At 52.5% G+C, this 12,784-nt stretch overlaps 1 protein-coding gene across 5 annotated transcripts in view; it reads left to right on the forward strand.

The window, feature by feature from the left end:
- Nucleotides 1-12,167, forward strand: part of AGRN (agrin) — a 221,845-nt gene extending 209,678 nt beyond the window's left edge. For 3 of the 5 annotated variants that reach the window (XM_084651717.1, XM_084651718.1, XM_084651721.1), the window contains 4 exons: nt 2,526-2,558; nt 4,174-4,398; nt 5,173-5,276; nt 8,886-12,167. In XM_084651717.1, coding sequence (XP_084507843.1) covers nt 2,526-2,558; nt 4,174-4,398; nt 5,173-5,276; nt 8,886-9,043 — 520 coding nt within the window. In that variant the 3' untranslated portion in view covers nt 9,044-12,167. The remainder of the gene's footprint in view (nt 1-2,525; nt 2,559-4,173; nt 4,399-5,172; nt 5,277-8,885) is intronic. The other 2 variants (XM_084651719.1, XM_084651720.1) reach the window with 1 other exon arrangement.
- Nucleotides 12,168-12,784: the final 617 nt, after the last annotated feature.

Raw genomic sequence — 12,784 nt, forward strand, 5'->3', positions numbered from 1 at the left:
CCTTTTCCCCACTCTGCCTCCCCGCCTAACATCCCCAGTGCTAACATCCCCGTTGCTTGTTGCTCTTTGTCTGTCTGTCTGTCTCTTCTGAATGTCCTTGTTTCTTTGTTTTCAAGCCAACTGACCAATGACATCCCAGCGTAAGTAGATCACACACACCCCTCCTCACTGTCCATCATCTGCCCTCCACCACTGCACATAGATTGCCATCCGCCGCCCTGGGCTTCCCCCCATGACCCCGAGCCCCGTTCCACGCAGCCAGATAGCGAGCAGTGTTTGAGGGGAGGACAGCTGCCGAGAATCTCTCGTCCAGCACCTGGGAAGAGCAGAGCTTTGTCGTGGGCACCACTTGTGTTTCACTGGTAGGGTTAGGTGTGGAGAGAGGAGCTAGGGGCTGGTCTCTGAATCCAGGGCTGAGACGCTGGCCCCATTGACGTCAATGGGAGCTTTTGCCATTAACTTCAGTGGGGCCAGGCTTTATGCCAGTGGTGTGTGTGGGTTAGCTCCACCCACGCAGATGTGTTTGGGGCAATGGGCATGGGGGCTGGGGGGAAGTGAGTGGGAGATCCTTTGTCAAGGATCTCTTCAGTCAGCAATGAAGGGGTTAAGCAGTGAGCAGGGTGGACCCTCTGGGAGCCTGATTCTGCACTCACTTGTACCAATGTGAATCCGGAGTGAGTCCTTGCAGTATAAAGCTGGAGGGAGGGTGTGCAGAGTCAGGCACTGAGATCCTGCCACCCCAGGAAACGTGGCCCAGACGCCCACTGGGTAACATACAGGGAGGGCTCCTTGGTGCCAAGGTTTGGCTGGGAGGGAGGATTCTTCTCCAAAGTCCTCTTGACAGCTGCTTATTTGCTGGTTGTCTGCCTGGCTGGGGAGCAGGAGTGGGGGGTACCTGATCCCTTCGAAGCAGCAGTGGCTCATCCAGTCGCATTCTCTATTCTGTGTGTGTTCGGAGGTGGGGGGTGCAAGCTGTCTGGTGCATCCCCGTCCCACCTCATTCTCTCCAGGCCAGGGATTGGAAGGAGGGCTCGGAGGCTGAGAACCTGCATGCATGCATGTCTGCACTGAGGGAGGGGGAAAGCAACGCAGCCTGACTGATGCTGCATGGTAAGAGCAGCCCGGGGTGTCCTCACAGGAGCCTGGCCCCTCACCAGCTAGATGATGTGAGCCCCACATATCACAGCCGCCTTCCAGCTAGCAGCATGCCGAGTCTCTTTGCCATGCAGCTGGAAGCCTGGCTACCCCGCTGTGCCAGGAGGAGCCAGGCACACCTCGTAGGGTGGTGGAACGCTGCTCCCTCTCTGCCCTGCTCCCTCTCGGTGCGCTGCCAGGAAATGAGAAAGGGTCACTGCTTCCCGGCTCACTTGGGGAGCTGTTCCACAGTGGTGCAGCCAGTGCCCACGCATCTGGGCATCCAACCAGCAGTGGAGCTTAAAGCTTCTCCAGCTGGGATTTGGCAGTAGGCACGAGCTGGCACTACTCGGGGCTTGCTCTGCAGGGTTGCCCATCAGGGCTAACGGCTAGAAACCAGATTCTTCTGCCTCCGTATGTAAAGGTTGGAGGTGTGCTGGCCATGCGGAGCTGTTGCTAATGACACAGTTGCCTTGCTGTGTCGTGCGGGGCATGAACTGCCCTTGACTTTTTTTATTTTTTACTTGTTGGAGCTGATTTTAGTGCTAGACCCTGAGACTGGCCCCTCATGTGAGCAGGACAGCTGTCGTATGGGATTTCCCCCACGCAGCCCTGCCAAAGTGTCCCAGCCCTGACCCAGAGTTTGCTCCACAGCCATTCAGGCCTCGGCCACTCATCAGACAGCCACCAAGGGGTCCGATCTTGCTGATGCAGACACCTGTCTTTGACAAACCGTACCAGATCCACCACTGAAGGCCTATTAGGTGGAATCTGCAGCCACTCTGGGCTGGACGCTAACTGCGGAGCTCGAGGCAAAAGGCTCCATCTCCTATTGCCCATCCCCTGAGCCGGGCAAACCCTCTCTTGCCCTGTGTCAGGCAGTCTGCATTGGACAGTTTGAATCTCGGAGGGGTTTCTTGATGCAAATACCTACCAGTAGCAAAAGCAGCTGTGTAATTAGCAGAACCCTTGCAGCACCCTCTCTGGTCCTGCCTTGATAGTACCTCGCCACGTGCCCTCCCGCCCTTCGCAGGCTGCCTTTAGAGTATCCACAGCAAAGCTCTAGTGAAAGTGGAGGCTGAACATTCAGTGGGCTCCGCATTCCTGCGTGCGTCAGATATGCAGGGATCGTGCCATGTCCCTGCTTACCAGAGTCCTGAGAGTTCACCCCGGGGGTGTCAGGAAACCCAGGCAGCCCCAAAGGATGTTTGATTCCCCACTTCAGTTCCCTCTAGAGACTGTTCCCCAGGCTTTATGCTCAGGGTGAGAAGCTGCCCTGAGCCAGGCAGAGCCATGCACCGCACCCAGGGCCTTCTGTGAGCCAGGCGGGTGGTTTTCTTTTTTCTCCTCTGGCGCTTATGGCATGCCTCCCCTTTCTTCCTGCTTCTAAGTCCTGAAGCACTGGACTATGCCCTGGACCACAGGTGAGTCTCCGCCAGGCTTTGGCTCTTGTGTCTCGTGCCTCTTGCGCTCTGGTGTTGCTGCTTTGTTGGCCTCTCTGTCTGTCGTGCGTGTCTGAATGCTTGGCTTTTTATTGATAAGGGACGATGGTTCGCAGCCTGCGAGAGCCTGAAATAAAGGGAGGGCGGGGCGGGGGGAGCCCATACAGCACAGAACGAGGACTCAGGAGATGGGGCTACAGCTCTGTGGCCTGGAGCAAGTCATTTACCTGCTCTGGATCTGCCTTTCAACAGTAACTCACCCACCAAGCAAGCGCTTGATAGAGCAAATGCCCACAGCTTAGTGGGGAGGCTGGGTCATATCGCTGGTGATGCGGGCTTCACCCAGAGCTGCCATCTGGCTCTTTGGCTGCAGTGTCCCTTGGGAATAAAATGCTCTCCCTGCGGCTCTCTGTTTTGTCTGGTGTTCTGTGTGCACACGCGTCAGCGGCAGCCTCCTGGGAGAACAGAGGGGGAAACCCAGCATTTACAGCCCACTGTAACCCCAGTGGCAACGTGGCCAGTCACCCAGTGCTGTAGCCAGTGGCAGGAACTGGGCCGGGGTATTGTATCCCGGCCCAGGAGTGACCGAGTGGAGATGTGGATTCTGATGGGGGACAGTCTGGTCCCAGTAATGCACTGGTTTTAGGAGGAGACTGTCTCTGTTGTCCCAGGTGCAAAGTGCAGCCTTCCCCCGCCCCAGTTCCCATCATGCCTCTCTTCCCTGGAGCCACGCCACACGGGGTGGGTGTCAGTCCGAGTCACTGCGGGGGTTCAGTGACATTGGAGAAGCCTGATGGTCTCGCCATTAACCCTTTGGTGCTATTTCTGGATGCTCAAGAAGGCACTCTGACACAGGGCCACTCCATCGCTGCTCCCTGCTGGCGTCCTGTGAGTCAGGCCAGTGGGCTGGGCAGAGGACGACCCTGGGGCTTTGGGGGTGAGGGGGCAGAGGTGTTGGGGGGGTCCTTCCCTCGTGTGTGGCCCCAGCAGGCTGATTGCTGTCTCCTCTGGCCAGTCCCAGGGAACTTGCTGGTGGAGGGCAAAATGGCACCAGCCCCAGCTGAGTCCTCCCCAGGGCACTTCTAGTCCAGCTGATGGAGCCTCCTTTGTACTGAACTCGTCCGGCTCAAAGGCTGCTGTGCGTGAAGCCGTGTTCGAGAGCAGAATCGGGGCCTGCCCGGCCCCCCTCCCCATCGTTCTCCAGGGCCTGCATACCAGCCCAAACCCCGGGCAAGGCTCGTGAGCCTCGGACCTTTTGCAGGGGCCAAGGTGGGGCCGAACCGGGCTGCTTCTCCTCTCATCCCATTTTGCAAACAGCACATCAGGCCTTGTGAATTGCCTGTGCCTGAGACCCATCGCGTCCTGCAGATAGGTGTATAACCCCGCCACACATCCACCCACGCTCCCCGTGCCTATTCTAGAGGCTAGGCGGGGGAAACCAGCCAGAGCAGCGACCTGCCTGGAAGCAGAGGAGCATGCTGCTTTGGCAGGCTGGCCACCTGCCTCTCAGCCCGAGTGGGGGGCTGCCCATTGCTTCAGTAGCCCCCTTCCTGACTCAGGCCTGTCTTCCCTTCCCCCACCCGGCCCCTCGGTGCAGCGAGAAGGCCTTACAGGAGAACCACTTTGAACTGAGCATCAAGACGGAAGCCACCCAGGGTCTGATCCTGTGGAGTGGGAAGGGGCTGGAGCGGTCGGACTACATCGCCCTAGCCATAGTGGACGGTTACGTGCAGATGACCTACGACCTTGGCTCCAAGCCGGTTGTCCTGCATTCCACGGTGCCAGTGAACACGAACCAGTGGATCCAAATCAAAGCGTACAGGTGAGACGGTTTGGGGAGGCAGGCGGCGAAGAGGCATAAGGGCTGGTGGGGTTGCAGACAGTGTGCTCACAGCTGGGCATGAGCTGGGCTGGGTCACGTCTCGGGCACCTGAGTCATGGCCCTGGAGCCAGGCCCCACGGTCTCCATGGGTCACTGAGCCCTACAGATAATAATAGAGGAGTGGTATTCGGCCAATGTGGCGTTGGAGGGGTGCATGCCTTGACTTGCCTGCCCTAGATTCTAGGAAATGCGAAAGGGGCAGGCTCAAGGAAGTACTCCCGGTCCATGCCTTTTATTTTAGCTGGCTAAGGGCTTGGAATTCTGTTCGTGTTGAGCCTCCCATGGGTTTTATTTATATTGGTGATGAGGGGAGTGGTGAGCTGCTCGCATGGCTGGAATGCCAGTGGTTTCTGCTGATGAGTCTGGAGGGAGTATTAGGAGGCAGGGGCTGTTGGAAGAGCTTTGTCTGGGACATCAGCTTGCAGCAGGACCCCCCCCCCCCAAAGGCAGGCTGAAGGAGAGAGCTCACCTTGCTTGTCGTACCAGCCTCTCCCAGGAGGAGGCGCTGCAGGGGATAGTGCAGGAGTGCTGGCTGCAGATTGCGATGCCAGTCCTGGCAGGAGAAATCGAGGCCTGCAGGGGTCCAGAGACAGCACAAAGGGCATGGGGCTGATGCACGGTGATGGAGCCATCTGCAGCTTCCCTAGTCAGGCTAAGGCAGACCGCTGCTCCAGGCCCCTTTACTGAGCATCCCTCTCTGTTTTCTGGGACCAGAGTACACAGAGACGGCTCCTTGCAGGTTGGCAACGAAGCCCCCATAACTGGTTCTTCCCCTCTTGGAGCAACTCAGCTAGACACCGACGGAGCCCTTTGGCTGGGTAAGTTGAACACGGGAAAAAATAATGAAATTCCCCTCTGTGTCCCGGAGTGGAGAGTCTCAAAGCCCCCAAGGAGGGTTAGACACTCACTTCCCATTAACCCCAATGGGAACTGAGTCCTAAATCCCCGAGTTGTCTGAAAATATCAGCCCTGGCGTAAATCTGTGTGATGGGCCACAGCGCCGTAGAAGGTGATGGCTGCTTTGTGCCATAGGCACGGCTGTACAGTTCAAGGGATAGCATGTTTTCCTCTGTAAATCTCAAAGGACTGGACACAAGTGGATCAGCATTTAGCTCCTTTGACAGCTGGTCTAACCAAGTACAGAAATTGTAAAGGCAGCACTGTGGGTTCGCCTAGTGCGTGCCTACCCCTTAAAACCAAGCGTCCTATGCCCCACTTCTCCTGTGGAATCTGTGGCAGGCCCCTTGCAGTGCCTGTTAAAGGAACATTCTCCATACAGCAAGGCAGCATCCTGGTGGGGAAGGCAGCAGGAGAAGTTGGTTTCCCCACATGTGCCAGAGATGTCAGTGTAGTCATGTCCACGTGGGAAGTCGATGATGGAAATACTCTCTGGCCCAGGGCTTTTTCCGCCGGCAGCTTCGCTGACAGAGAACTGTGTCCCGATTTCAAATAAGGGCTTCTTTCTTAAAAACAATTCACTACTTCTGCCATTGAAAACTGTCTCATGCACGCACGAGTATCAGAATGCCCTGCCTGCCGTTCCAGTTGGGGGGGGAGGGGGGGCAGAAAGTGATTACGCTGGGCAGAGAGAGGGAGAGACAGAACTGGGCACTGCCCAGGGGTGTCCTTTCAAGGTCTGGGTGGCTCCAATTCAGCGAGGTTTTTAAGCCCATGTATAACGTCAAGCATGTGAGTGGTCCCATTGATGTCCGGGGGCGACTCGTGTGCGTAAAGTTCTGCACATGCTTAGTTTCCTTGCAGAATCAGGGCCTGAGTCTCCACGCGTTCGTAATCAGTTTAATCAAGCTCCTCAGACAGCAATCTCGGTGGCTGGGACACTCAGCCCCAGGAGCGTGAAGACACGACAGTTACACACACACACACGCATGCTCTCTCTCTCAGGGTACATCTACACAGCCAAAAAACCCCACGCAGTGCGTCTTAGAGCCCGGGTCTCCTGACTCAGGCTCGTGGGGCTAAAAACAGCAGTGTGGACATTTGGGTTGGAGCCTGGGCTTCAAGCCCCTGCCCCCATCACCAGATTTCAGAGCCCTGGCTCCAGCCGGAACATCTACACTACTGTTGTAGCCCCACAACAGAAGCCCGAGTCTGTTGATCTGGGCTCTGAGCCTCACTGCCGGGGGTCCACTTTCTCTCCCTCTGTCTCGTGCCCGTAATGCAAACAAATCAGCCTTATAATGCAATGTGGTGACAAACCTACCTATGGAGAGGCTCTTCCCCACCCCATTATAAAAGGCAGAGACAGAAGGCAGTGAGGTCTGGAGGAATTAGCACTGGGTTGGGAGTCAGGAGGTCTTGAGTTCTAATGTCCAGTCTGCCCCTCACTCATTGTGGAGCCTTGGGCAAGTCCCTTTGCCTTTCCATCTCGGTTCTCCAGCTATAAAATGGGAATCCTGCTTGCTCTCCTACCTCCCGGCGGTGTCAAAAGGATTAATTCGCCGCTGCCCATACAGGGCTGTGAACATAGAGGTGATCTAAAAATAGTGCTATTCTGGGGCTAGAATCCTGGTTCCCAACTCTGAAAGCACTTACTGCTGACAGAAGAGCTCTGTTGGGTATAGAAGCATGGGCACAGGGTGACCGGCCTGTTAAAGGACAGAAGGCTCCATATTCTGCTTTCCTCCCCAGGCGGGGAAATGGATCCTGTGCCTCAAGCAGGCCTGTGGGATAAGTCAGGGAAAACCCTGGACAACAAGAGAGGAGGAGAGGCCTGGGGGCTGCAGGCAGCAGAAGGCTCCTGCAGGAGACCCTGTGATACCAGGGGAGAGAAGACTCCAGCTAGATGGGGCTGGGAGCGGCCTGCCAAAGCTGGGAAAGGCTCCAGGCTTGTGGGGCTTGCTGAAGAACATGGGTGGATAAATATCTTGACTCTGGACTTTGAGGGCTCCATTTTGAATGGTCTGCGATAATAAAGCAGAGAGTATTACTGGCCAAGAGAAAAAGCTTGTGAGCCATTGATTGAGGAGCCCAGAAGAAAGGGAAACTGAGGCAGGGATGCTGCAGGGCCACCCCATGCCAACGGGGGCGGTGCTCTGGAGGCAGCGACCCTGCTACAAATATCCATGTGTCCTTATCAAGATGCAGCCTGTCAAGAGAAGATAACCTACAGGCATATAGACCTATGGGGCCAAATTCTCTGCCGGTGTCAAATCCAGTGGAGTTGTGACATTTGGCTCGTTTTTTCCGATCCTGCCCCCACTGAAACCCACGGCAAAAATGTCTATTGACGTGGGTGAGAGCAGGACTGACCTCAGAACCGTTTGTTCACATCCGTGGGGGCAGGACAGGGTCCAAAATGACCCACAACAAATACTATTAACCCTGCCTAATTACACCCGATGGTCTTCAGATACAGCCCCTGCAAGCGCTCTCAGCTTGGAGACGCAGCAGCGAGCCGTTAGCTCCCATCGTTCGTGTGCTAGCATCAGACTCAGGAGACCTGTGTTCAGTTCTCTGTTCCACCACAGGGTTTGGGCAAGTCCCTTAGCCTCTCCGTATCTCGGTTCCCCATCTGTCAAGCGATTATAATTGCCCCTCACAGGGGTGTTGGGGGGTCAATACGTTAAGGATTGCGGGGTGCTCAGGTTGTAAGGGGAGGTCTTCAGTTAAATGGAAATGGTCAACAAGAAGTGTTTTTTGATGATCTGTGACAAAGAAGCAAGGTGACACATTCTCTCCAGCCTTTGCAGACACATCCACCATTAGAGGGAAGTAGTGCCATTTTTGACTCTAGTCAATTTCCCATGCCAAAGTTATAGGAGGGTTTCCTAATGGACAATGCCGCCTTTAACGATGCGGTGGCTGTATCCCCTCTATCGTTCGTCACCATGGGAGTTAAGAGAAGGGCCATCAACAGAGCTGGTTGGAAAACCAAAACCTTTCTCACAAGAAATTCTGGTTTAAAAAAAAAAAAGAAAAGAAAAAGTGTTTTCCCACTGAACCTGTCAGGTTTTGTTTTGAATCAACACTGCAACATGATTAATTTTGTTTCCACTTAAAATGCCATTTCACTGCATTCTCACCTTCAAACAAAAAAGAAACAAAACAATATTTGAAGTCTAACTGCCGATATGAAATGTAAGTTTTCGTTTAAAAAATCCCCTCCAGGAAAAACTAATTTTTTCCCCGGACTTGACATTGACTTGCAAACAAATTCAGTCTTGACAAAACCAGCCAGGAAAACTTTTCAGGTGAACCCTTTCAGTCCGCTCTAGTAATTAACTCTTAAGCTTCATGGCATCAACTACTCCTTGCTGAGGGGTCAGGAAGGAATCCCAGCTGTTCAGCACCGCAGGCAGCATTGCACAAGTGCCAGGATGGAGAAAGTCACTATCCTGTGCAGCTGCTCTAGACAGATGGGCCCATCCTCTGTGCCCCACCTGATCTTTCCATCCCATCTCTTGCAGGGGGAATAGAGAAGCTCGGCATGGCTCACAAACTGCCCAAGGCCTACAGCACCGGCTTTACTGGCTGCATAAGGGACGTGATAGTCGACCGCCAAGAACTGCACCTGGTGGAAGATGCTTTAAACAACCAGACGATATTACACTGCTCAGCCAAATAAACCCCCCAGGAGCCCTTCCTTCCCCTTCCCCCTCCTGCCTCTTGCTGTAATTATTTTCTATTTTTGTAAACTTATTGCTTTTTATATTTTGGGGGGGGATGAGGGAGAAAGGGGGAGGAAAGACCTGTTGTTGTTTTTTCGGTTGGTTATTTGTTCGGTTGCAGTGTAGCCACATCGGTCGGACTTTGCTCAAGCAGCAGCCACATAGAACAAGCCCTGAACCAAGTCTCCAGGAAGTGACTGAGGAACAAACCCACGTAGCCTCCTTCATTGTAAATGTCATTAATACTTGAAGCCTTTCCCCCACTCCCCGCCTTATTTTATTTTTTGTTGGTTCTTGTTCATTCCCACGAGGGGGAGAAAAACGAGGATCGCAGCGCTGGCCAGACCTGCGGCCTTCGGGGAACCCTTGCTTTCTGATCTCAGGCTGTCCCCACACTCTGCTTCCTTCATTCCTGGCTGAGCGGAGAAGCAGTCATTCGGGGGAGGGGAACACCATGTTGCATTTGGGCCAAGATCTACCAAGTCTTTTCCGGGCTTCGTATCCATCCCCTTCTTTCCTCTCTGTCAGTAATGGCAGTGTGGGAGGATCTCAAGTGGTTTTCTCTGGGATGCTCTGTGAGGGAACGCTGCTTGCTGGAAGATGGACCAAGCTCAGCTCATAGCAGGTTGGAAAGCTCCGCTCTGTGGTTGGCTCGTGCCTCCTTGACAACTCGCTGGACTCAAATTATTTTTTTTTTTTATCAGTTTGGCTGAGGAGGGGCAGCAGCTTCTTTACGTGTTAATCTCCTCCTGGATGCGTACAGAAGCAGCTGGGAAACCTATTTCCAGGCTTTATTTTTATCCAGACATGTCCCAACTGCCCACTTGGCCTCGCTGCGCTTTCCAAGAGTCTTTGCTGTTTACCAAAACATGCCCTCTCTTGTGCCAGTGAGAACGCTGCAAAGTATGTTGGATGTCCGGGCTTGATCCACTGAGGGTCACCCATCCCCAATCTGTTAAGTCAACAATATTTGAGGGCACAGGCTAAGGGCCCTTTTCCTCTGTAATCCATGTGAAGCACACTTCCCTTTTCCAGCCTGTCCTCTATTTACAGAGATGATGGTTTTGGACCAGCTGTCCTAAGGATTTCTGCTTACACGCCTTGAAAGCTAATGGGTGTTTGGCCATTGACTTCATGTTTGTACAACAGCCAGCACAATGGGGGACCCAATCCTGGCCAATGCCCATAGACACAACCATGATACAAACCATAACTTCAATGGGGAACAAGATTTGGCGCTTACTGTACAGGCAAGAGACAGGGTTGTAGGGTTTTTTGGTTTTTTTTAAAGCTATTTTTATTTTCCACAATGCAAATCATTCCTTGTAAAAATTTGCTACGATGCAAATACTGTAACGCCAGCTCCGAACCCAGTGTGTGTGTGTCGATTTACATGTACGCATTGTATGCAAACACCAATTCTCTTGTTAAGGGAAAAAAGCCCCCAAGGCTGTTTAAGAAAAAAGGACCAAGGTGCTGAAAAAGACTGGCCTGCTTAGGGTGACCAGCCGTCCCGATATTATCTGGACAATCACGATATAAGGGGCTTTGTCTTATATACACAACTATTTTCCCCTCCCCCTGAAAAAAAAGTGTCCCGATTTTTCACCCTAGACCTGCTGTGTTCAGTTTCATTGTCTGTGGGAAGGACTCACCGATGCTCTCTAATAGGGTACATCTCCTTTCTCCCCCCGAGCTAGGCGGGTTTTGCTTTACTGTGTGTAAAGCACATTTTATGGAGCAGGGAGCATGAATTTGCAAGATCCTGCCTCTTATAAGTGATATAAGGTTGTAGCGAAAGGTGCCACCATTTGGCAGTTTTCTGGCCTGCTTGCTGGTGCTCCCTCCCCTCGAGAAAATAACATTTCTCCGGGCTGAACTCTGAGCCAGGAAACCCAACTGCTTTTTGTGGGGTGAGATCTGAAGGCAGGTGAAGCAAAGGCAACCGACATACCTTTTAAAACCACGTTTTTTCCCCTCTTCTAAAGCAAGGGTTCTACTTCTAAAGTCAGACCAAGTCGCACCAGGGACGCCTGGCCTAGAAAGTGTCCCAGGCCTCAAAAGATGCCATGCCTTGGGCTTGTGATTCCCTTTCTTTTGGGGTGGGGAAGAGGCAGGGGGGTTGTTTGATATTCCTTGCCTGATGTGTTTCTTCTTTTCCCTGCCTAGCTTTATTTACCTGATCCCGCTTAAAGAAATAAAAAACTCCATCCCGCCCGACCAGTCCTTGTTTCATGTCCCAGCAGGCAAAACATAGATGTATTTCTCCCAGTGGAAATCTACACCTACTGTCCGGAAAAAGATCCAGAGTGGTTAGTGACTCAGTGGGGGTCATGGCCTTCTGAGAGCTACAATGGAGATTCCAGTGTTTTCTTGTGTGTGGCAATACCGCATTTTAAGTGGTGACTGTAAATAGATTGTGGGTCCTGTTGGAGAGTAATGTGATTGTGTCGTAAAGCAAACTGACTGCTGGACTTTAAGCACATGGTGTAGGTTGCCAGAGGCTAACTAGGACTGGCAAGGCAGAAATGCAAAACTCTCCTGCTGTATTTTAGCTGGACAGTGCAACCTCCTAAGCTGCAATTAAGGGCTGACGATTCCAACTTGAGGGAGAGGGGTGCGCAGACAGGAAGCTGCTAATTTCCCAGAATGCCACTAAAATGAAGCCAAGGTCACTGCAAAACAATGCACTGTCTGCTTTTGCTGGGGCTTGGAAATGCCTTAAAACAAAACATTGTGTCCTTGTGGTCAAGCTTCTTGACCCAACATCAGATTCAGCAGCGCTCCCTAGAGGCCGTGCACTTAACTTCGGCTTTATTTTCAACAGCATTTAGAACTCCTGTGTACAAAAAGACATTGAGTTTTGAATTTTTTTTTCAACTTTTTTTTTTTTTTTGGTTGGCTATTTTTTTTACAATTTGTCTGTCCACGTGGCTTCATTTTTAGGGTAAATTAATGACGATTGTGAACTGCTGTATGAATTCTGAAGGGCAATGCACAGTAGAGGAGCAGCATGATATAACCATTACTAACTTGTGTCTTTCGTCAATCACCATGAAATAAAGTTTGAAAACAATTAAATATGTTTAAAAGGGGCCGTTGCTTTGTCTCTCTGGGGCTCGCATCTGCCTTCCACCTATACTCACTGCACCAGCTGAGGAGCTGGTCTAGCGAGTGTCAATCTCAAGTCATTGGTACAAGACCCTTCTGGGACAGTCATTTTGCAAGCCAAGACCATACCCTCATGTATTACATACCATGTACAACAAAAGGCAGAGTCTTAACTCCAGTGAACTTTGCCCATCATTCCCTGTCTCAGAAGATGTGCTGCTGTCCTAGTCTTTGGTGCGTCTTACTTCTCTAGCCCAAAACTATGGGCTGGTCAACACTGAAAATGTACCTTGGCATAGCTGTCCCCCAGGGGTGTGAAAAATCCACCCCCCGAGAGATGTAGGTAAGCCGACCTAACCCCCGGCGTAGACAGCGCTAGGTCGATGAAGAATTCTTTCATAGGCTTCATTAATTAACTACAGCAATGGGAGAACCCCTCCCGTCGCTGTAGTGAGTGTCTACACGGACGAGGTAAGTGCTACGTGAAATACACAGTTTAGAGACCTGTAAGTATCCACCAGGATTAGCTTGAGCCTTGTCCAAAGCTATACTGAGGTCAGGGGCAGTGTTAGATTGTAAGTTCTTTG

This window comes from Lepidochelys olivacea (genome assembly GCF_965140295.1).
Source record: "Lepidochelys olivacea isolate rLepOli2 genome assembly, chromosome: 18".
NCBI lineage: Eukaryota > Metazoa > Chordata > Testudines > Cheloniidae > Lepidochelys > Lepidochelys olivacea.